The sequence below is a fragment of the Solea senegalensis genome, unplaced genomic scaffold (assembly GCF_019176455.1).
Source record: "Solea senegalensis isolate Sse05_10M unplaced genomic scaffold, IFAPA_SoseM_1 scf7180000012601, whole genome shotgun sequence".
Taxonomy (NCBI): domain Eukaryota; kingdom Metazoa; phylum Chordata; class Actinopteri; order Pleuronectiformes; family Soleidae; genus Solea; species Solea senegalensis.
Window position 1 is genome coordinate 47,119 of NW_025320657.1, and position 21,159 is coordinate 68,277.

General features: G+C 43.5%; 1 protein-coding gene across 1 annotated transcript in view; it reads left to right on the top strand.

The window, feature by feature from the left end:
- LOC122759893 (low-density lipoprotein receptor-related protein 1-like) overlaps positions 1 to 21,159 on the top strand; it is a gene marked incomplete at its 5' end in the record, with an annotated part of 72,698 nt that overhangs the window by 46,785 nt on the left and 4,754 nt on the right. Inside the window, 42 exons of the mRNA XM_044014883.1 lie at positions 617 to 806; positions 1,800 to 2,004; positions 2,169 to 2,361; positions 3,301 to 3,426; positions 4,717 to 4,845; positions 4,950 to 5,069; positions 5,196 to 5,309; positions 5,409 to 5,558; positions 5,751 to 5,873; positions 5,986 to 6,102; positions 6,861 to 6,989; positions 7,094 to 7,216; positions 7,310 to 7,450; positions 8,088 to 8,275; positions 9,409 to 9,592; positions 9,675 to 9,760; positions 9,863 to 9,982; positions 10,088 to 10,275; positions 10,866 to 11,071; positions 11,176 to 11,364; positions 11,471 to 11,619; positions 11,709 to 11,802; positions 11,896 to 12,012; positions 12,107 to 12,226; positions 12,812 to 12,934; positions 13,644 to 13,769; positions 14,755 to 14,871; positions 15,496 to 15,602; positions 15,691 to 15,823; positions 15,926 to 16,048; positions 16,137 to 16,259; positions 16,342 to 16,479; positions 16,552 to 16,689; positions 16,808 to 16,927; positions 17,067 to 17,332; positions 17,451 to 17,632; positions 18,349 to 18,455; positions 18,569 to 18,688; positions 18,793 to 18,969; positions 20,447 to 20,587; positions 20,675 to 20,848; positions 20,941 to 21,102. Of these exons, the coding sequence (XP_043870818.1) occupies positions 617 to 806; positions 1,800 to 2,004; positions 2,169 to 2,361; positions 3,301 to 3,426; positions 4,717 to 4,845; positions 4,950 to 5,069; positions 5,196 to 5,309; positions 5,409 to 5,558; positions 5,751 to 5,873; positions 5,986 to 6,102; positions 6,861 to 6,989; positions 7,094 to 7,216; positions 7,310 to 7,450; positions 8,088 to 8,275; positions 9,409 to 9,592; positions 9,675 to 9,760; positions 9,863 to 9,982; positions 10,088 to 10,275; positions 10,866 to 11,071; positions 11,176 to 11,364; positions 11,471 to 11,619; positions 11,709 to 11,802; positions 11,896 to 12,012; positions 12,107 to 12,226; positions 12,812 to 12,934; positions 13,644 to 13,769; positions 14,755 to 14,871; positions 15,496 to 15,602; positions 15,691 to 15,823; positions 15,926 to 16,048; positions 16,137 to 16,259; positions 16,342 to 16,479; positions 16,552 to 16,689; positions 16,808 to 16,927; positions 17,067 to 17,332; positions 17,451 to 17,632; positions 18,349 to 18,455; positions 18,569 to 18,688; positions 18,793 to 18,969; positions 20,447 to 20,587; positions 20,675 to 20,848; positions 20,941 to 21,102 (6,078 nt within the window). The remainder of the gene's footprint in view (positions 1 to 616; positions 807 to 1,799; positions 2,005 to 2,168; positions 2,362 to 3,300; positions 3,427 to 4,716; positions 4,846 to 4,949; positions 5,070 to 5,195; positions 5,310 to 5,408; positions 5,559 to 5,750; positions 5,874 to 5,985; positions 6,103 to 6,860; positions 6,990 to 7,093; positions 7,217 to 7,309; positions 7,451 to 8,087; positions 8,276 to 9,408; positions 9,593 to 9,674; positions 9,761 to 9,862; positions 9,983 to 10,087; positions 10,276 to 10,865; positions 11,072 to 11,175; positions 11,365 to 11,470; positions 11,620 to 11,708; positions 11,803 to 11,895; positions 12,013 to 12,106; positions 12,227 to 12,811; positions 12,935 to 13,643; positions 13,770 to 14,754; positions 14,872 to 15,495; positions 15,603 to 15,690; positions 15,824 to 15,925; positions 16,049 to 16,136; positions 16,260 to 16,341; positions 16,480 to 16,551; positions 16,690 to 16,807; positions 16,928 to 17,066; positions 17,333 to 17,450; positions 17,633 to 18,348; positions 18,456 to 18,568; positions 18,689 to 18,792; positions 18,970 to 20,446; positions 20,588 to 20,674; positions 20,849 to 20,940; positions 21,103 to 21,159) is intronic.

Consider the following 21,159-nt stretch of genomic DNA (forward strand, 5'->3'; position numbering starts at 1 on the left):
CACCTGGTGGTGAATCTCGCTGCCCCTCTGGACAGCGCTGTGATAAGAGTGAGATCACCTTCAGTCGAGAAAAGAGCCACTGTGATGATTAGATCCTCGCAGTAAAAGGCAACTACTGAAGAGTTATTTGTCAGTGAAGTGATGCACGGTTGTGTCTCAGCAGCAGCAGCAGCAGCAACAGCAGCAGCTGTTCTCTATCTGCTGCCACAGAACTCTGTGTTCCTCCATCTTGGCTGCCTCTCGTCTGTCCTCTGTGTGGGCGAGCAGTGCACAACTTCTTACTCATTTCATGGCTGTGGAGCAGAGACTTTTTTGATCATCATTTGATGATGAGGTAGTGTGATGGAAAGTAACTGGCTTGCCCGTAACTGTTGTTGTGACCTCTTTAGTGAGCTATTTGTTGGATAAAAGCCTCGAATCACACTGTGTTCTTGGTCATTAATATCAAGCTGTTAGATCCATAACCACAACCCTGCTCTACCTCAGAACACCGAGCTGCTGCCAGACAGTCCACACTTGGCCTTTTAAATGCAGCAACGGAATTGACGTTTCCCTCCTTCCTCGGCTGTCTTCTCTCCTTCTCTGTATTTAACACTGTGTGTCCTCCTCTTCTCAGATGTGGGTTCAGTGGAGGGTTTGGCCTACCACAGGAGCTGGGATATGCTATACTGGACCAGCTATACAACATCAACCATCACCCGCCACAATGTGGATCAGAGTCGCTGGGGGGCTGTTGACCGGCACACGGTGGTCACTATGTCAGGCGACGACCACCCCAGAGCCTTCGTCCTTGATGAGTGTCAGAGGTTAGAACTGATACAGTTACTCATAAACTGTACTCTTCCTATATACGGTCATACAGGTCATGTGCTCTTTGGAGCTGCTGCTGTGTTTCACATCGGGTTTTATGTTTGAAATTCATAAATAATATAGTTTTAATAGCTCTAAATGCTCCTCTGTACCCAATAAAATGTCAGGGCTCTTCAGCTGCACATCTGCTGGTCCTGCAAATATTTCATGACAAAAAATAATGGAAACAGGACTTTTGAAATGGGTTGAGGACGTGTTTTTGTATGTGACACATGTGACAGATAAAGCCACTGACCTGCTGTTCAGTGGTGCTGAAGTTATAGTGAGGTCTCTAATCATGTTTTTCAGTAGCAAGGGGAGGAAGAGTGAAGGGAGAAGGGGGGAGTTGGTTGGTCAGTGTCACACTTTTAAAAAAAAGCTGAATGTCACACAGAAACTATGGAAAAAAAAGACTGAGAGGATCAGTTACATCATCAGGAAATCAGCAGAAGCTTCTCCCTGAAGTCATTAAGAGAGAACCTGAGCTGAAGAAATCACATATTGTGCATTTAAAGGTTACTGCAGGTGCACACTAAAAGTCTCACTTCCCACCGTTGCATCTTTATATTAAGATATGAAGCATTTTATTTAGATTTAATCACAGGAAGTGCCGTGCATCAATGAGATTTTCAGTTACTTCAAAACATTTTGTGTTATGAAGAAAAGAAAATCACCTTTTTAAGCTCATGTGGAGCTTTCTTTATTGTGGAGCTTCCTTTTCATGATGTTTTCATCTCAGATTTGGATGTTTTGCTCAGGATTGTTCACATTAATAGTTCAGAGGTTTGAATACATTTTGCATATGACAGTGGGTACACTGGAAGTGAATACGTGTTGGAGATTACAAATTTGATGTTGAACCTTCACTTCTTATTATCACAGTCCCTGTGAAGGAAAATGTTCCCTACATGAATTGAGTGTATGTCACTGACTCTCTCTCCTTCCTGCAGCCTCATGTTCTGGACAAACTGGAATGAGCAGTCTCCCAGTATCATGCGTGCCACACTGACTGGTGCAAACGTCCTTGTGATCATTGGCACCGACATCCGAACTCCTAACGGCCTGGCCATAGACCACCGTGCTGAAAAACTCTATTTCTCTGACGCCACACTGGACAAGATAGAGCGCTGCGAGTACGACGGCAGCCGGCGCTATGTGAGTAACATAAAGACCTACATGTAACCAGACTAAAGTATGTGATTTCCACTACTGGATTGCCTAATTACAGCCATCAGTTTGTTTACCCTTTTGAGTTTATTCCAAGACTGGAATTTCCTGAATGCGCGAGGTCATGGCTGTGGTCATGCTTCCCCCTACAGGTGGTGCTGAAGAATGAGCCAGTCCATCCGTTTGGCCTGGCCGTCTACGGTGACTACATCTTCTGGACCGACTGGGTCAGGAGGGCTGTGCTTCGCGCTGACAAATACACGGGAGGCGAGATGAAAGTGCTGCGCGCGGACATCCCGCAGCAGCCAATGGGCATCGTCGCAGTGGCCAACGACACCAACAGCTGTGAGTTGTGACACAGAAGAATCCAAGTGTGTGACCTGTTTATTTTACTGTGTGACTTTGATTTCATATTTTCAATATCAGTGACTATTGAGACCAAAATAAGGGCAATTTTTCACTAATTCAGCTCATAAAATACCTGTCAAATCAACATATTTCATCTCATTGATGTGAAAATAAAGGTTAAACAAAATAATAGTAAGCAATAGTAAGTCCATCATGAATCAAACTTAAACATAAATCAAACACCGATTGTAAAAGTGTTAAAGGGTAAACACAGTAAATTGTAAATAACTGCCAGATATTCCTGAAAACTGGGCCAAAGCACTTACTCACTGGCCCTTTTATGGTTAAAATAAGGAAGACAGACATTTCATTTTGAGGTAAAGGGTTAAAAAATTCTGCCTCAGCAGAGCAATTAATGGTATGACGAAAGTGATCTTAATAACACCTCTACTCATACGTGCCAACATCAGCTTTATGCTGTATTACCACACACACACACACGCCAGTTCAATTGTATCCTTTTGTCCTCAACTCTTTTTTCACGTCATTTAACTGGACAATCTTCCATTGTCTGTGTCCTTTTTAATTAACGCAGAACTGCTCCCCCCCTCCCCCCCACATATCGTCAGCTATCTTCTCCCTCAAGTTGCCTCATTCAGTAAACACTTTCACACTCCAGTAGCCACAGCAACCACATATACGCTCGAAGCCCGAGTTAAATAGCTGCAAATCCCATGCAGATTGAGCCGCACTGAATAATACATTCAGTGGACGCAGAGCCAGGAGCTAGGTAGCCTTATCTGTCTGCTGATGTGGATGCATGTATAGGGGGAATGGGTCTGCGTGTGTCTCAGGAAGGTGAAGGTGGGTTCACTCATTTGCATTCACTCAAGTGAGTGTGCGTGTGTGTGTGTGTGTGTTTCTCCCTCTGCACAGGCGAGTTCTCTATGTGCCGTGTTAACAACGGAGGATGTCAGGATCTGTGCCTGCTGACCTCGGAGGGAAGGGTGAACTGCAGTTGCCGTGGTGACAGGAAACTTTTGGAAGACAACACCTGCATAGGTAATTTACAAGCACTGGACTCGTAAAAAGAACAAATCATGTTCTGTAAAGACGTACAAAGTTATGTCAATGCTCACTAGCTACTTTATTAGGTACAGAGGTCAGGACACCTAATAAAGTAGTGGGAGTGGTAGCCGATCGTCTGCTGCTGTAGCCAGTCTGTTACGATGTTCTACGTGTGGTGCATTCACAAATCTGCTATAACGAGTGGTTATTTGAGATACGGATTAGTGTTGCTTTTCTATCACATAACTATAATAGTCATTCTCCTCTGACATCTGGCATCAACACGGCATTTTCACCCGAGTAAACGGATGCTCACTAGATGGACCTTTCTCTGTAAACCCTGCAGATGGTAGTGCATGGAAATCCCAATAGATAGCAGATTCTAAAATACTCAGACAAACCAATCTGGCTCAGGCCCTGTTTTTTCCTCCATAACGTCTATATGCATATCCTTTTTTATTTTTAAATAATCACACCTCTCTCTCACTGCAGACACTTGCTGTCATCCCCCCATGATAACTAGACATGCCCTAATTACTCACACCTTTTTGCTTTTTTTTCAAAATTACAAAAATCACTGGACTTGAAAGCAGAGTCAAAAATAAGAAACAAGGGTCACACACATGTGGGAAATAAGCACAATTGATAGAATTCTAGCAGTAAAACTGGCAGGATGATGCCTAAAAAAGGTCCACATTTCTTAATGCTGAGTTACAGCCATGTGATTGGCTGATTAGATCTTCAGATTAACATGCAGTTAAACTAAAATCTTAATAAATACTTATTAGGAATAAAACAAAGCCATGACGTTTAAATTATCAGCGTTGAAGGGATATTTCCTGCCCGTTAGATTTATTATTGTGGCATTGTACGTGTGTGAGTATCCAGTGTCAGCCGGTCATTTCAGTATTCACGCTCAGTGTTAATTTGTTGATTTTGATTCGTAAATTGTTACTTATGTTGATGGATAATTGCACATTTTCAGAGTGAGCACTTTGTTGTGAAGCTCAACCTTTCAAATATTAGTTGGAGCCCAGCTGTAATAACCCCATGCATGTGTTGAAAGTGAAGTGGACTGATTATTGATTTCATTTATTAATAGATCTTTGTATCCCTGTGTTGAAATGAAAACAATAATACTGATCAGAATCGTGAGCTAAGATTGGGCCTCAGAGGATTTTCAGATTTCAAATTTATTAAGTTTGGGAATGGCTGCAGGGTAGTCATGTTTTTCTGCTGCTACACGACATTGACTAAATGTATTTTTCTGTCCTTGTGTCGCAGCCATGAACGCCACGTGTAACACGATCGACGAGTTTGAGTGTGGTAACGGAGACTGTGTCAACTACACGCTGACCTGCGACGGCATGGCCCACTGCAAGGACAAGTCTGATGAGAAACAGTCCTACTGTGGTGAGTGGAACGTCGGTCACTCTCCAGACAGTCTGAGCCATGCTCCCGGTGTGTTGGCATCGTAAAAGTTGAACCCATGTCCATTTTTCTGTCTGGTTCCCCAGGTAACCGTGTGTGTAAGAAGGGCTACAAACGGTGTGTGAACGGCCGCTGTGTGGGGCATAGCTCCTGGTGCAACGGGCTGGACGACTGTGGAGACAATTCTGATGAACTCTTCTGTAACAGTGAGTCACATCTTTTAATTAAACAATCTTTCTTTTTTTTTGCAGCCTGCTGTCGTCTCACTCTGTTCTGCCCAAACTCTATCTCTTTCAATTATGTGTCTGTGTGTGTGTGTGTGTGTGCATCAGGCACACTGTGCACCGCCGATCAGTTCCAGTGCAGAGACGGAGGCTGCATCTCTAACTCCAGCAAGTGCAACCAGAAGGTGGACTGTGAGGACGCCAGCGATGAAATGAACTGCTGTACGTTCAACAACATACAGATAATCTGTGGTTAGAAAAAGAAAAAGATCACTACATCCCAGCCTGTGATAATAAGTCGCTCTGTTCTCTTTTATTAAGCTGCCACCGACTGTTCCAGTTACTTCCGCCTGGGTGTGAAGGGAGTGACATTTCAGAAGTGCGAGTTCACCACACTCTGCTACGCCCCGTCATGGCTGTGTGATGGTGCTAATGACTGCGGGGACTCCTCTGATGAAACAAATTGCCCAGGTATTTCAGTGACCTGTGAAAGGCACATCTTTCCTCACAACTCAATGTAAATTAATCATCTGAAGAACATTTTTTTATTATTTTTACCGGACTGGGAGAGAGGCTCGATTAATCTATTAAAAAATGGATTACAATTTGATGTGTGAAGCAAATAAGTTTTTTTCTAATTACTCGTGTTTGTCATTCTACCAGGAAGCAGGAGAACAAAGTGTCAGACAAACTACTTTGCGTGTCCCAGCGGACGCTGCATCCCCCACAGCTGGACGTGTGATAAGGAGAACGACTGTGAGAATGGTGCGGACGAGGCTCACTGTGGTATGTTTACGCGCCGCACTGCAATGTAAACAACGTCAAATACAAGCAGCCATTACTGCGTCTGGGGGCACTTGTATCTTGCACTTCATACACATTTTCTCTCCTCCCCTAGATAAGTTCTGCTCAGCCACTCAGTTTGAGTGTGGGAACCACCGCTGCATTCCCAACCGCTGGGTGTGTGACGGAGCCGACGACTGTGGCGACAGCTCCGATGAAGACAGCAAGTGTAGTGAGTGTCAGACACAAAACCACACTGAAAAGAATTTCAATAAGGGTGTTACCGATAAAAATATTTTTTTTTCAGAGCATCGTCAAGACAAATGCAACATAGTGCTCAAAACTCTGGACCCAAAAGAATCTGTAGATGTAGATTCTATGAGAAAATATAATCATCAGATTTAACATGATACTCATAAAATGTGATATTTTTGCTCCATTGTGGACTAAAAACTGATATGCAAGCAAGCAAGAATTTAGGTTTTGTCTGTATATAAAAAAAAATGGACGTAGTATTCCAGTTGCAAAATCAACACCTGTGAAGCCTTAAGAAATATAATTTGACCGACGCATGTCAGTTTTTGACAATTCAAAGTCAAATTTTTCCATTCAAACGTAGTTCTTTTTGTAACCAGCGTTGTCGCCCCCTGGTGGTTATCTGCCACTTCCATTTTAATTCCTAGCCGCTACATCTGAAATACTTATATACAGTCTATGGTTGCAACAAGTTAGGCAAAGCAGTCAGTTAGCTAAATAAATGTAATAAAACCAAGTGTCCGTAGCTCTGATTTGTTGTAGGGCCCCCAGGTCCCTTTTTCTTAGGCCCCCAAAATACTTTGAAACAACCCTGAGTACAGCAATTCCCAATGGACATGTTATTCATGTTAGGATAACATAAAACATAAAATTCCCACTTATATTGATAGAAATATCATCATTGGTCATCAATTTTTCACAGCATTAAAATCTCCTTCACTTTTCTTTTTTCAGAGTCCAAAACCTGCGGTTCTGACACGTTCCAGTGTCCCGGGTCACACATGTGTATCCCCCAGCGGTGGACATGTGACGGGGACAAAGACTGTTCCGATGGAGCCGATGAAAGTGTCAAAGCTGGCTGTGGTGAGTGCAAGCGTGAGAAATTGAAATGAATACTTTACTTCTGTTAGAGCATGAAAACTCATTTACTAAAAAAAAGTCCATTTAAGTCCATTTTGTTTTCTCAGTGTTCAACAACACATGCAGCAGCAACGAGTTCATGTGCCAGAACCGACAGTGTATACCCAAGCACTTTGTGTGTGACCATGACAACGACTGCAGCGATGGCTCTGATGAGTCCCAGGAGTGTGGTGAGTTGACCCATGACCCTCTCTAAAAAGTCCTCTTCGTCCTCACTCTCCCTTTTTTACCAACAAGCTCACTTGTCCTGTTTCACGCCGCAGAATATCCAACATGTGGATCCAGTGAGTTCCGCTGTGCCAACGGACGCTGCCTCATCCAGAGTTCGTGGGAGTGTGACGGAGACTTCGACTGCCATGACCACTCAGACGAAGCGCCCAAGAACCCACGTTGCACTGGTGCCGGTAAAAAAATTACACACAATAGCTGCACTGGAAGTGCTTTGGAATTTGTACTCGCTTAACAATAATAAATAAATTTAAAAAAGCATAACATGACACTGACAAACTGAGCCAGATGTCCCGTTTCCATCTGTGGCCTCGCAGCATGTTGATATAAATAATAAATGAAGCCAAGAAAAGGGGACAGAATTATAGCAGCGCATCATCAGTGCAGAAAGTAAACATGTAGAGGAAGAAGACATCCATTTTTTATAATACTGTTTATGTATTTGACATTTACTATTACCTTTTTGTTAAGTCTTAACAGCTGTGACTACATATTTGCACAAACCGCAGGCAAATAATCACAAGATAATTCACAAATCTTTTCTTTAGGACAAGCTGTTTTCAATTAATCATATTTTGTGTCCAGATATCTATGTGAACATCTATGTAACTGTGCTAGATTTGATGCGTGCCAGATTGTATTTTGTATTTATTGAAACCTGGTTTGAGGAGTCGCTGATCTTTATAGGTCAGATTGGAATGTCCAAGATTTATAAACATCAACCTGGATGCAATGTAGTGACATAAATGCTGTAATAATTGACCTTTTCTCCTCTCTTTGTTTCCTATTTCATTTCCTTCTTTCATGCAACAGAGAAGAAATGCAACGACACCGCGTATGCCTGCAACAATGGAAACTGCATCAACGAGACGTTGCTCTGCGACCATAAGGACGACTGTGGTGACGGCTCCGATGAGCTGAACTGCTTCATTAACGAGTGCCTGAACAGCAAACTGAGTGGCTGTTCTCAGCTCTGTGAAGACATGAAAATAGGCTTCAAGGTAAGTGAACGCGGTGAAATTCTACTATAAAAAGCTGCAGTATGTAACTTCACCAGGGCACACTAAATGCAAATACTGCTAAAGTAACAAACAGAGAGGGTTGCATGAAGCCAATTACGCACAACATCTTTTCTCAAGGATGGGAGTTTTGCTGTCTCTCTTGGGGACTTCCATTCTGACTCCTCCCCTCTGACATGTGGTGTTCCACAGGGATCAGTACTGGGACCCATAATATTTATTCTATATATGCTACCTTCTGGGTCACAGTAATATTAAATACACAGTATTTAATATTACACATCACTTCTATGCAGATGACATACAGCTCCATTTTACATTGAATCAAAAAGAGACGCCTAATCTCACGCGACACAATAAAAGACTGAACGGCTGAAAACTTTCTTCAGCTAAATTCAGACGGCAATATTCCTGTATTTTAGCAGAACCTTGAACACCCACATCAAGTCGCTGACAATATCGTGTTTTTTTCCATTTACACAATGTTAGTACACCAATGGCTTATACATGCCCCTTATTTCATCCCACTATAGACTACTGTAATGCTCTTTACAGTCCAAGACCACTTACACTCCATTCAGAAAGCCGCTGCTATGCTATTTACTAGGTCAAATAGACGTTTCCATATCATTCCTGTGACCTATAGGACTCAATTAAAAATACTCAAATTCACTTCCACACCTCTTCACGTTCACTGAGGTCAAACAATCAAAACCTGCTGTCAGTCCCATGCACCCTCCCACGCAAGACTTGTGGGGACAGAGCTTTTGTTTCTACCACATCCAGACTGTGGAATCCCCTTCCTTCTGTCATTAGATTCTGATGATAGTGTGGGTAGTATTAAAAGGCAACTGAAGACTCATTTGTTCCGTATAGCTTTTGGGTAAACTTGTATTCTTATCTTATTTCATCTGTTTTAATTGTTCATTTGCTGTATGCAATCTTGTGTCTATTTAATGCTCTCTTTTTTATGTAGTTAGTGCACTTTTAGTGATTTAATCTTGTGAAAAAAAGCACCATATAAATAAAATGAATTACTTACTACACAGCAGCTTTAGGGATTGACATAAACAAGTACTGTTGCTTTACCTGCTCTATGCCTTCCCACCTCACAGTGTAGATGCCACCCAGGCTTCCGTCTGAAAGATGATGGGAAGACTTGCGTCGACATAGATGAGTGCACGACCACCTATCCCTGCACGCAGCGTTGCATCAACACACACGGCAGCTTCCACTGCCTGTGTGTGAATAATTTCAAGCTAAGCCCTGATAACCCCACCATATGCAAATCCACCTCCGGTAAGAAACATGACAGATTAATAACATTCCGGGCATGTGTTTAAAGTAAATCCACTCACGCATGATGTGTCCCTCCCTGCAGATGAGGAGCCGTTCCTCATCTTTGCCAACCGCTATTACCTGCGGAAGCTCAACCTGGACGGATCCAACTACACACTGATCAAACAGGTGACACCTGCAGATACAGTATGTCCTTTTATGTGCCCGCAAAATCTTCCAAACAGGAGTTTATCGCCGGCTCAAACTAATGCCGCTCCTGTGCTTTGACAGGGTTTGAACAATGCGGTGGCTCTGGACTTTGACTACAGTCAGCAGATGATTTATTGGACAGATGTGACCACCCAGGGAAGCATGATACGCCGCATGCACATCAATGGCAGCGACGTTCAGGTCAGTTTAGGAAGATGATGGTCCGATAAGACCTGACTGAATCATTGCTTTGTACCTGTTTAAGGCTCAGATTAAGGAGGTGTAAACCGCTTGCTCATTTGTTAGGTTCTTCATCGCACATCACTCAGCAACCCCGACGGTCTGGCGGTCGACTGGGTGGGAGGAAACCTGTACTGGTGTGATAAGGGACGGGACACTATCGAGGTATCAAAGCTAAATGGAGCGTACAGGACAGTCCTGGTCAACAGCGGCCTGAGGGAGCCACGTGCCGTGGCAGTGGATGTACGCTATGGGTAAGAACAGCACAACACAAAAAAACTGCTCACTTAATTGTTAATCAAAGCTGCAATCAGCGGTGAACACACCCTTGCACGTCTTGTGAGAGTGAAGCTGGATGATTCACTCAAACTCCATGAACAAGGAAGATTGGAGGAGTTTTTTTTGTAGCGCTTCCTGTGTCCACTATGTGGTGCTGTGGCGCTGAAACTATTAGCTCCTGTTGTGCAATTTAACTGGCACCATGTCAGTTTTTAAAATTCACAAATGTCATCTACAACCAGGCACCCATTGGTCAATACCAGCTGTCAATCACACTGGCGTCATCTATTTTTAATTATTACGAACTGAAATAGCAACGGAGACATGAACTCCTCAGGAAAATGTTTAGTGACGTAAAAATTGAATGCTTCTTCTATCCTCCTTCATGGACTTCACTTTTGAAACTGGAGGACTACGTCCATTTTTATATCCAGTCTCTGCTGTAGAGAGAGCACATCAAAGCATACAACTCTGTACTTTTGTGAATTTGTAATCCTTTTATAACCATCACACTCTCATTCTATTATGTCCAGTTACTGTCACTAACACAGAACCTCCCTGACAGGTATTTGTACTGGTCAGACTGGGGTGACAACCCCCACATTGGAAGGATTGGGATGGATGGCACTAACAGGACTGTCATCGTGGAGGACAAGATCACATGGCCCAATGGTCTCACGCTGGACTTTATTAATGACCGCATCTACTGGGCTGATGCTCGGGAGGACTATATCGCTTTTGCCAGCCTGGATGGCACCAACAGACACACAGGTAACACACACATAAACACACACATACAGGGGTGTGTGTTAGTGCATCCTTTTACAGAGTTGTTGTCAGCAGCCCATTTATCATTGCACATTTTGCTCCTGCAGTTTTGACTCAGGATATTCCGCACATCTTTGCGATGACCCTGTTTGAGGAATACATCTATTGGACGGACTGGGAGACAAAGTCCATCAACAGAGCTCACAAGACCCTTGGAATTAATAAAACCATGCTCATCAACACCTTACACAGGCCAATGGACATCCACATTTACCATCCGTTCCGTCAGCCGAAAGGTAAAAACCATCCATCCATCACAACAAGTGAATACTTCATCTGTGTTCCGGTCTTTATCCGATTTGCTTTTAATTCTACTGTTTTACTTTTCCCTCTGTTCTGCAGTGGTTGGCCACCCATGTCAGACCGATAATGGAGGCTGCAGTAACCTGTGTTTGCTCTCACCTGGAGGAGGCTACAAGTGTGCTTGCCCTACTAACTTTTACCTAGCAGCCGACGGCAAACAATGCTTGTCCAACTGTACCGCAAGTCAGGTGTGCTCTCTTTTTTTACATTCACATTTACCCGTATAGACATATAATTAATGTGAAAATGAAAACGATTCCCCCGTCTGTTCCCTCAGTTTGTTTGCAAGAATGACAAATGCATTCCATTCTGGTGGAAGTGTGATACTGAAGATGACTGTGGGGACCGCTCAGATGAGCCTGCAGAATGCCGTGAGTGATGAGCCGGTGACTCAGCACAATGTTTTTTGTTTGTTTTGGAGTGTTTAGTGCTGAATCATCATGCGCTGTGCTTTGTCATTGTAGCTGAGTTTAAATGCAGACCAGGCCAGTTCCAGTGTGGCACCGGCATCTGCACCAACCCAGCCTACATCTGCGACGGGGACAATGACTGCCAAGACAACTCAGATGAGGCCAACTGCGGTACACAACACCTACTCACAGCTAATAACCTCGTAGTCATACGTATAGAAGCCCTTATTCTCCGTGACACATCATTTTTTGTCTGTGTGTCCAGACATCCACGTGTGCCTGCCCAGCCAGTTTAAATGTACCCACCCCAGTCGCTGCATTCCTGGCATCTTCCGTTGTAATGGACAGGACAACTGCGGAGAGGGAGAAGATGAGAAAGACTGTCGTAAGTGTTCGAGTCTCACTCTGGTTTTTGTATTCAGAGTCAGGGTCTAACGATGGTGACCTTGGTCCGGCTGTTCATGCGTCTGACCAACAAACTTGTCAAAAATAGATGCAGTCGCTCCACAGTTAGAGAGTCTTCAGCCGTGTCCTAGCTGCTCATTAGATCCCCTGGTTAAGTCTGGCTCCAATCTCCCCGAGAATCTCTGTTCATCTCGACCTTTCCTTTAGCTACAGCCTCAGGCCAAATTATCTTGCATAATGCAAGTGCCATGACATTTGCAGAACACGTTCATCCTCCGCAGATGCAGATTACATGAACTCTTTCCTTTGTGCCATTCTGAGGTTGCAATTTACATTTGAGCTTCTTTCACTGGATGGCTGCAAGAATAGCACCATCATCATGTCCTATAACACTGCAATGTGAAGATGTGCATTATTATTACATTCTTTTACTTTTAATCGATGGAGCTGGTGATGGAGTGTAAGCTATGTGAGTAAGGAAGAGAAGCAAAGGAAAGAAACAAGAACAAAACAGTAGACTTTCCTACAAAGACCAAGTGATCTAATATGTCTCTCTCTTGTGCAGCTGAAGTGACATGCGCTCCCAACCAGTTCCAATGTGCCATCAGCAAGCGCTGTATCCCACGGGTGTGGGTGTGTGACAGGGACAATGACTGCGTGGATGGATCTGATGAGCCAGCCAACTGCAGTAAGACAGTAGTTCATTATTCCTGCACCAATCAACACCTTTTAACTTCAGCTCCATTACGGTATAAACACAAGTCTTTTAATACAACCTGACTCATTATATTGATGGGAACCTAGGAAAACCAGTAATACAGTATGTGAAAGGTGGTTGAATTTGAAGCACAAATACCCGTTATTGGGGCCGAACATCAGAACTTAAACATAAATAGTTTATGCTGTATTCATAATTCATTCATCCATCTTCTACCACTTTATCCTGCACATGAGGGTCACTGTGCCAATCTCTGCCGACATAGGGTGAAAAGCGAGTTACAACCTGGACAGACCGCCAGTCCTTCACAGGACCACATATAAAGACAAACAACCATTCACTCTCACAGTCTATTTAGAGTCCCCATATTGCATGTTTGTGGACTGTGGGAGGAAACCCGAGAAAATCCATGCACTCACGGGGAGAACATGCAAACTTCATGCAGAAAGGCTGCATTCATAATTCAATTCAATCCAATTCGATTTCATTTGTATAGTGCCGAAAACACACACATTATCCCAAGGCATTGTACATAGTAACCCCGTTATCTATTAATTATATAAGACTGTAATCTATCTATATTTATATAACCAGAAAAGTCTGCCTGAGATTTCAAATCTTTTTTTTCTTTTTCTTTTTTACAAGAAGTATCTAATCCATCTCCTCTGCTCTGTTGCAGCCCAAATGACTTGTGGTGTCGATGAGTTCCGCTGTAAAGATTCGGGGCGCTGCATCCCAGCACGCTGGAAGTGTGACGGAGAGGATGATTGTGGCGACGCCTCCGACGAACCCAAGGAAGAGTGTGGTAAGGACAAATAAAGGACACACACAGTGATAGAAGAGATTTCTACTGCAAAATCATGTTAAAAGTACAGCATGTAGGGGTTTGGTAACTACATGTTGCAGCTGAATATCTACCTCATCCTTCCCTTCCAAGCATGTTGGAGAACTTATGGTAGGCTTCAGTTATCGTTTACTTGAAGGTTGTAGGTGTGATTCCTGGCTCCGCTAGTCTACATGCCAATGTGTCCTCGGGCAAGACACTTAACCCCACGTTGCTGCTAATGGATGTGCTGGCAGTGTGTCAAAGATGTGTGACAGAAAAGGTGGTGCACATAGATCAGCGGTCTGACCTTGGGGCCTCCGAGCATCACGTCTAGCCAGTAGGGGTCAAACTATTCAGTAGAGGTTGAGAATATGAGCTTAATTATATATAGTATTCAAATTTGATAGATATTTCACAGAATTTCTAAATAAAAATGTCTGAACAGCATATAGTTCACAATAAAAGTGTATTTATGATTCAAAATTTTACAAAAGAGAATCACAAGAAGAGGCAGGCCACAAGACATTGAAAAGCAATTAAATAGCTTTGAGTGATCATCAAGACCTCGGCATGGGGCCATTCTGTGGTCAAAAAAAGTTAGTATTCTAATTCAATTTCTGCCAAATAGAAATCACTCAACGACGAAAGCTCGTTCACGCAGTGAACTCGAGCTGCAATAAGACACGCCTCACATACACTCCCTCTCAATTTGGCAGCATATTTAAGCTGCAAAATTTCCCATTTGTCCCCCTGCCTCTGTCACTGCTACACCGAGCTGGTGTTGCTGCTCATGCTTTAAGCCTCCACCTCCACCCCAGCATCCACTTGCAGGTTATAACTGTGGAGCTCATCACGCCCTGATATGTCAGTGTAAATGTAAACCTGTGGGGAGCGATTAAGTCGGAGCCTGGACGCCATTGAGTAATGCAATAAACATTCTAAAGTGTGTGTGTTTGGTTTGCAGACGAGCGGACATGTGAGCCGTACCAGTTCCGCTGTAAGAACAACCGCTGTGTGCCAGGTCGCTGGCAGTGTGACTACGACAATGACTGTGGAGACAACTCTGATGAAGACAAGTGTGGTATGCTTTTTAAAAAAAGTCCTTTTTCTCTTAGTCTGCCTGGTCACAGTCACAACTGTAGCTCATTTTCAGTATAAAAACAAGACAAGCTCTCCTGTGAGCAGACTTCAGACGCACCAGATTGTAGCGGTAAGCAGTAGATCACCTGTCACTGTGTGTATGTGCGTGCTATATATTGACTCAACCACAAGCATGGTTGAGACCTTGATTTTTTCTTTTAGTTGTGTGGCACATCTCACATCATGTCATGTCTATTTTGCATTTCACACTGGCCTGTTGCTGTGAGCCAGAGGTAGGTGTTTTCACAGTTACACCCCAACCATTTTCAACTCCCTGTCTCTTGTGCGCCCCAGCTTGTCTTTTCTTTTTTTCTCCTCTACTATGAGTAAAGGATGTTGTACCATCCTCACCTCTGTTCTGTTATTCATGTACGTTCAGCTCTTTCAGTTAAAAAAAAACAAAAACCTGTGTTGTTGGATTTTTTTAGGTGTTTGCTCTATTCGCACTTGTTTCCTCTTCTCCTTTCCCTTCCTCATCCCTTTTCCTTGCTCCCTGCCTTTACTCCTTGTCCCGTCCTCATGATCGTCCCCCAGCCTTCTAAGCTGTCTCCTCTTTGTCCCCCAGTGCCTCGTCAGTGTTCGGAGAGCGAGTTCGCCTGCACAAATGGCCGTTGCATTGCTGGGCGCTGGAAGTGCGACGGGGACCATGATTGCGCTGATGGCTCAGATGAGGTATAACTCATTCATTTTCCTGCTAATTAAATCTGTGCTTTGACATTGTCGGGCTATTAATGGACATAATGTGATTCTGTGCACTCAGAATGGCTGTGATGTGAAGTGTGACAGTGATCAGTTCCAGTGCAAAAACGGCCATTGCATCCCCATCCGCTGGCGCTGTGACGCTGATACAGACTGCATGGACGGCAGTGATGAGGAGAAATGTGACAGTGGGGGTAATGGATTGTTTCCTATCAGAGGTCTAGTCAAACATTACGTTGAAAACGTGGGTGCATTGTGCAGATAATTCATCTCCTCTTTCCCCCTTCGTTTTTTAGTGGGAAGATACTGCCCCCTGGATGAGTTCCAGTGCAACAACACCCTTTGTAAGCCCCTGGGCTGGAAGTGTGACGGTGAAGATGACTGTGGTGACAACTCTGATGAGAACCCAGAGGAGTGTGGTGAGACTTCCTGCCTTTCACATGTTCATATCCTGCTACTCGTGTGTCCTTCCACCACCTGTGACATCTCTCTCCTTCTATCCTTCAGTGAAATTCCAGTGTCCACCCAGAAGACAGTTCCGCTGTCATAACGACCGCGTCTGTCTGCCAATATCTAAGCGCTGTGACGGAGTCAATAACTGTGGGGACAGCAGTGATGAACTTAACTGCCGTGAGTTTAACAGAGAAAGAAAAGTTGTACAGTCTATCGTAAAAGGGATAATGACTAATGTGTGACACCCACCCTCCTCCAGCGCCTCCATATACTCCGACATGTCAGAAAGACGAGTTCCAGTGCTCCAATGGACGTTGCATCAGTTCCATCCTGCGCTGCAACTACTTCAACGACTGCGAGGACTACGGCTCTGATGAAATCAATTGCAATAAGAAAGGTGCGTCGTGTCACGCTGCACTTGCGGCAATGAGAGTGTGCTTCAAATGATTAAATGCCACTTTGTCTGCAGACACTGTGCTGAATGACTGTCGCAGTAACAGGACAGTGTGCGGCGATGGTGATGAAGCTCACTGCGTGGTGAACGGCACCGACTCTTTCTGCTCCTGCAAACGCGGCTTCCTGCCCAAAGGACGTAACCGATGTGAAGGTACTGGGGTTGCTCTGCGTTGGCTTCGTTGTTTACAACTTGTACATGTTGTGGCTACAGTTTTATCGCAGGCGGGAAAACACGCGTTAACCACGTGTGGCCTTGGTTGTTTGCGCAGATAAGAACGAGTGTAAGCAGTTTGGAGTGTGTTCCCACATCTGCAATAACACAAAGGGTTCCTACAAGTGCAGCTGCCACAGATACTTCACCAGAATCAATGACACCTGCAAGGCTGACAGTGAGTACTTTTACCATAACAGGCCATTTGTTAGTCCTTCCACTGACTGTTTATGTACTGATGTCCTGCATTCTGCCACATTGATTGATTTGCTTGCTTCTCCTCTTTGTCACACATAATTTATTCTGTGCATCCGCAGCTTTTAGACAGGTGCTCTACATTGCTGATGACAATGAGATCCGCAGTCTGGACCCTTCCATGCCAAACTGGCGCTACGAGCAAATCTTCCAGGGCGACGCTAATGTGCGCATCGATGCCATGGACCTTCACGTCAAGACTAATCACATTTACTGGACAAACTGGCACACAGGACGCATTTCCTCTTATGAGTTGCCTTCTTCCTCCTCCTCCCCGAACAACAACCGTAACCGACGCCAAATTGACTCGCAGGTCACAAACCTGGAGGTAATTGTGCACGTTTGCCTTCATATTATATGTGTATGATGCAAAGTATTAACAGGTTGGCTACAGAGAGATCATTGTCAGAGTTTTTTTACCTCAGTTTCTGTGTGTTTGTCTTTAGATCCCAGACCTGAAGATGCCCCGAGGCATCGCTGTGGACTGGGTGGCAGGCAACTTGTACTGGACTGACTCTGGCAGAGATGTCATCGAGGTCGCCCAGATAAGTGGAGGACGCCACCGCAAAACCCTAATCTCTGGCATGATCGATGAGCCGTACGCCATTGTGGTCGACCCGCAGAGAGGGTGAGTGGTCATTAAAGCTGCAGTGCGTAGCTTTTGGTGATTTTTGTTCATGTTGTTGTTCTGCCTCTGTTCAGACTTCAGACACAATGTAACATCATATGTATGCTGCGTACTTCATCTGAAAATAGGCTCTGTCAGGCAATACTATCAAACCTGACTTAGAGAGCGTTTGTGTGTATATAGTGGCAGCACAGGGGCGGGCGAGTACAAGAAACATTTATCATCGCCATCAAACTGCTGAAGGAGTATGTACTGTTGCCTTCATCTGCCTTGAAAGATCCCTAAAACAAATCCCTTCCTGTGTGTAGCAAGGCGACAATTTGACAATGGTTTGAATATAATGTACATTCCATCAATCCATCGCCCACCACCGCTTTCGCAGGGCCGAGACCGAGACAAACAAATTCACATTCACTCTCATATTCACATCTACACTCAATATAGTGCCCAGTTAAGATCTGCATGTGTTTTGGACTACGCACACACAGGGAGAACATGCAAACTCCATACAGAAAAGCCCTTGTTCCAACCAGGTTGTTAAGCACCACACCACCGCATGGCCGTAACAGAAATTAGTTTATATTTGAAAGTTATGCACTTCAACTTTAAGGGTGAAGATGCATAAGAAAAATAAATAAATAAGTCCATAGATTAATAACAATACAGATTAGTGAACGCAGTAATGACGAATGGAGCTCATCCATGTTCTCCTTTAGGAAAATGTACTGGGCAGACTGGGGCAACCACCCCAAGATTGAAACGGCTGCTATGGATGGAACCATGAGAGAGACACTGGTAGAGGAAAACATCCAGTGGCCAACTGGTAAAACACACACTTGCACACAAACATCATCTCCTCTCCTTATAATCTGTGTCACACAGCGTATAAAGACTTTTTTAAAACTTTTTTTGACCTCTTGTTCTGTTGTTGCACAGGTCTGGCGGTGGACTACTTCAATGAGCGCTTATACTGGGCCGATGCTAAACTCTCCTTGATCTGCAGTGTGAGGCTGAACGGCAGTGATGCAGTTGTGGCAGCAAACAGCATTAAGAACAGTTGAGTGACACAGTACATGCTCACGCTCATCATTAACCAGGGCTCACACACACACGTGTGAGAGGAAAAACTGTCATCATGTGTCTGCTCTGCTTCCACACAGAACTCCATCATCCCTTCAGCATTGATGTGTTTGAGGACTACGTCTACGGCGTCACCTACATGAACAACTACGTCTTCAGAGTCAACAAATTTGGCAAAGGCCCTGTTGAGAACCTGACAACTGGAATGAACCACGCCACAGATATAGTTCTGTACCACCGCTACAAGCAACCAGAGAGTTAGTAACAAAAAACATTACTGTTATTATTATACTATTATTTATGGTATTAGGACCACATGTTAAAAAAAAAAAGAATTACGAAAAAATAAATAAAACAGCATGAATTCTAGATTAAAGTCAAAGATCAAAGTCAAAATGACTTTTATTTATTTTGTCTTTCATTAATTTTTTTTATGGCCCCAAAAAATTTTGAATTCTGAAAATCAGAATTCTGAGGAAAAAATTGTGTTCTGACTTTAATCTCAGAATTCATGCTGTTTTATTTATTTTTTCTTTAATTTTTTTTTACATGTGGCCCTAATACCATAATTATTATTATGAGGCGCATAGCACAATATATAAAAAACAATAAATGCATGGCGCATATACATTACAACTCATGTAATTGTCCACACTGTGGATGTAAATCTGATCTAACTAAACTAGACTAAACTCTCTAAAGCTGTCATACAGCACATAAAACAATAATTTCAACAAAAACAGCTGAAGTAAAGTGTTGTACATCAAGGATAAATAAATATAGAAACATCCATCTCTCTTCTACCGCTTTATCCTCCACATGAGGGTCACGGGAGCGCTGTGCCAATCTTAGCTGACAGGGTGAAATGCAGGGTACACCCTGGACAGATCACCAGTCCATTGCAATAAAATACCTCCAGAAAGAACAACACAGGTAAAAACAATAGTCTTACAATAAAAACAATAAAAACAGGTATAAATGCCTCATACTGGGCTGAAGGCCAAAGAGTAAAAGTGGGTTGTAAGATAAGTTTTAAAACTTAAAATGGACAGTGAAGGAATGTGTCCAACATGAAAAATCCAGGCATAGCAGCTTCCTTTTAGATTCTGGTGCATCAGAATGTAGGAGGAGTGCAAGGGCGAAGCGGCTCAGAGAGGTAGAAGACCATTTAAGGATTTAAAAACAAACAAAGAATTTTAAAATGAACACTTATATCTTATTTATAAGAAAACAAAAGAGGTTGTAGCAGTCCAAAAACAAATCATTTCATTATTACATTGCATCCCATCAAGAGGAAGGAAAAAAAGAAAATAATAATAAAAATATTTAAACAGCAATTAAAACAAAATGTGTAATGGCTGCTATAATGACGCTTCTTTTTCTAAAGCACAACTTTAGTTTTTCATAGTCACCCAAACAAAGGAGTACACACCTCATAAATATGCCAGTAAAACAGAAAAGCAAATTTCACTCTCAACCTCATCAAATTCAAACACATCAGACACAATCTGTGGGTGGCATTAAATCTACCAGTCCCCAGGGCTAATGAGAATGTTCCTATACATAACTGTGCACATAAAGTCTTTAATTTAAACAGTCACATAAGGTTCTACCTGATAACAATTCTTTATGAGGCAATAAGTTGTGCCATATATCAACGCATGCAGTGAAGAAGAGGGTTGGAGCAGGAAGTAATTTAATCTGTTTATCTCTTTTCCTCGTCTTTTTTTTTAGTCACAAATCCATGCGACAGGAAGAAATGTGAATGGCTGTGTCTGCTGAGCCCCAGCGGACCAGTGTGCACGTGTCCCAATGGACGCACGCTGGACAACGGCACGTGTGTGGAGCTGCCGACTCCCACGCTGTCTCCTATATGTGAGTGCGCTGAACACATTCCCATGTACAGAAGTCAGGCTCAGCATCATGACTTAACAAAAAAACTCCTCTCACCGTCCTCTGCAGCTCCTCCCAGTGGCCCCTGCTTGGTCCAGTGTATGAATGGTGGCAGCTGTTTCCTGAATGCCCACAAGCAACCCAAGTGTCGCTGTCAGCCCAATTATGGGGGAGATCGATGTGAGATTGACCAGTGCAGAGACTACTGCAAGAACGGAGGCACATGTACACCGTCTCCTACAGGTACTGTAGATGATAACGTCGTCAAACATGGCAGTGCAAGACTAAAACATAGCTAGCTTCGTAATATGATGCATATTTCTCACCTTCCACAGGCTCTCCGACCTGTCGATGCCTGACAGGCTTCACAGGGCCGAGCTGTAACCTGCACACATGTAAGAATTATTGTAAGAATGGAGGCAACTGCACAGTCAGTGCTGGAAATCAGCCAACCTGCCGATGTCCTGCTGACTTCTTGGGCGACCAATGCCAGTACAGTGAGTGTAATTTTCTTTTCTTTTCTTTTCTTTTTTTTTATTAAATACAGCCGCAGA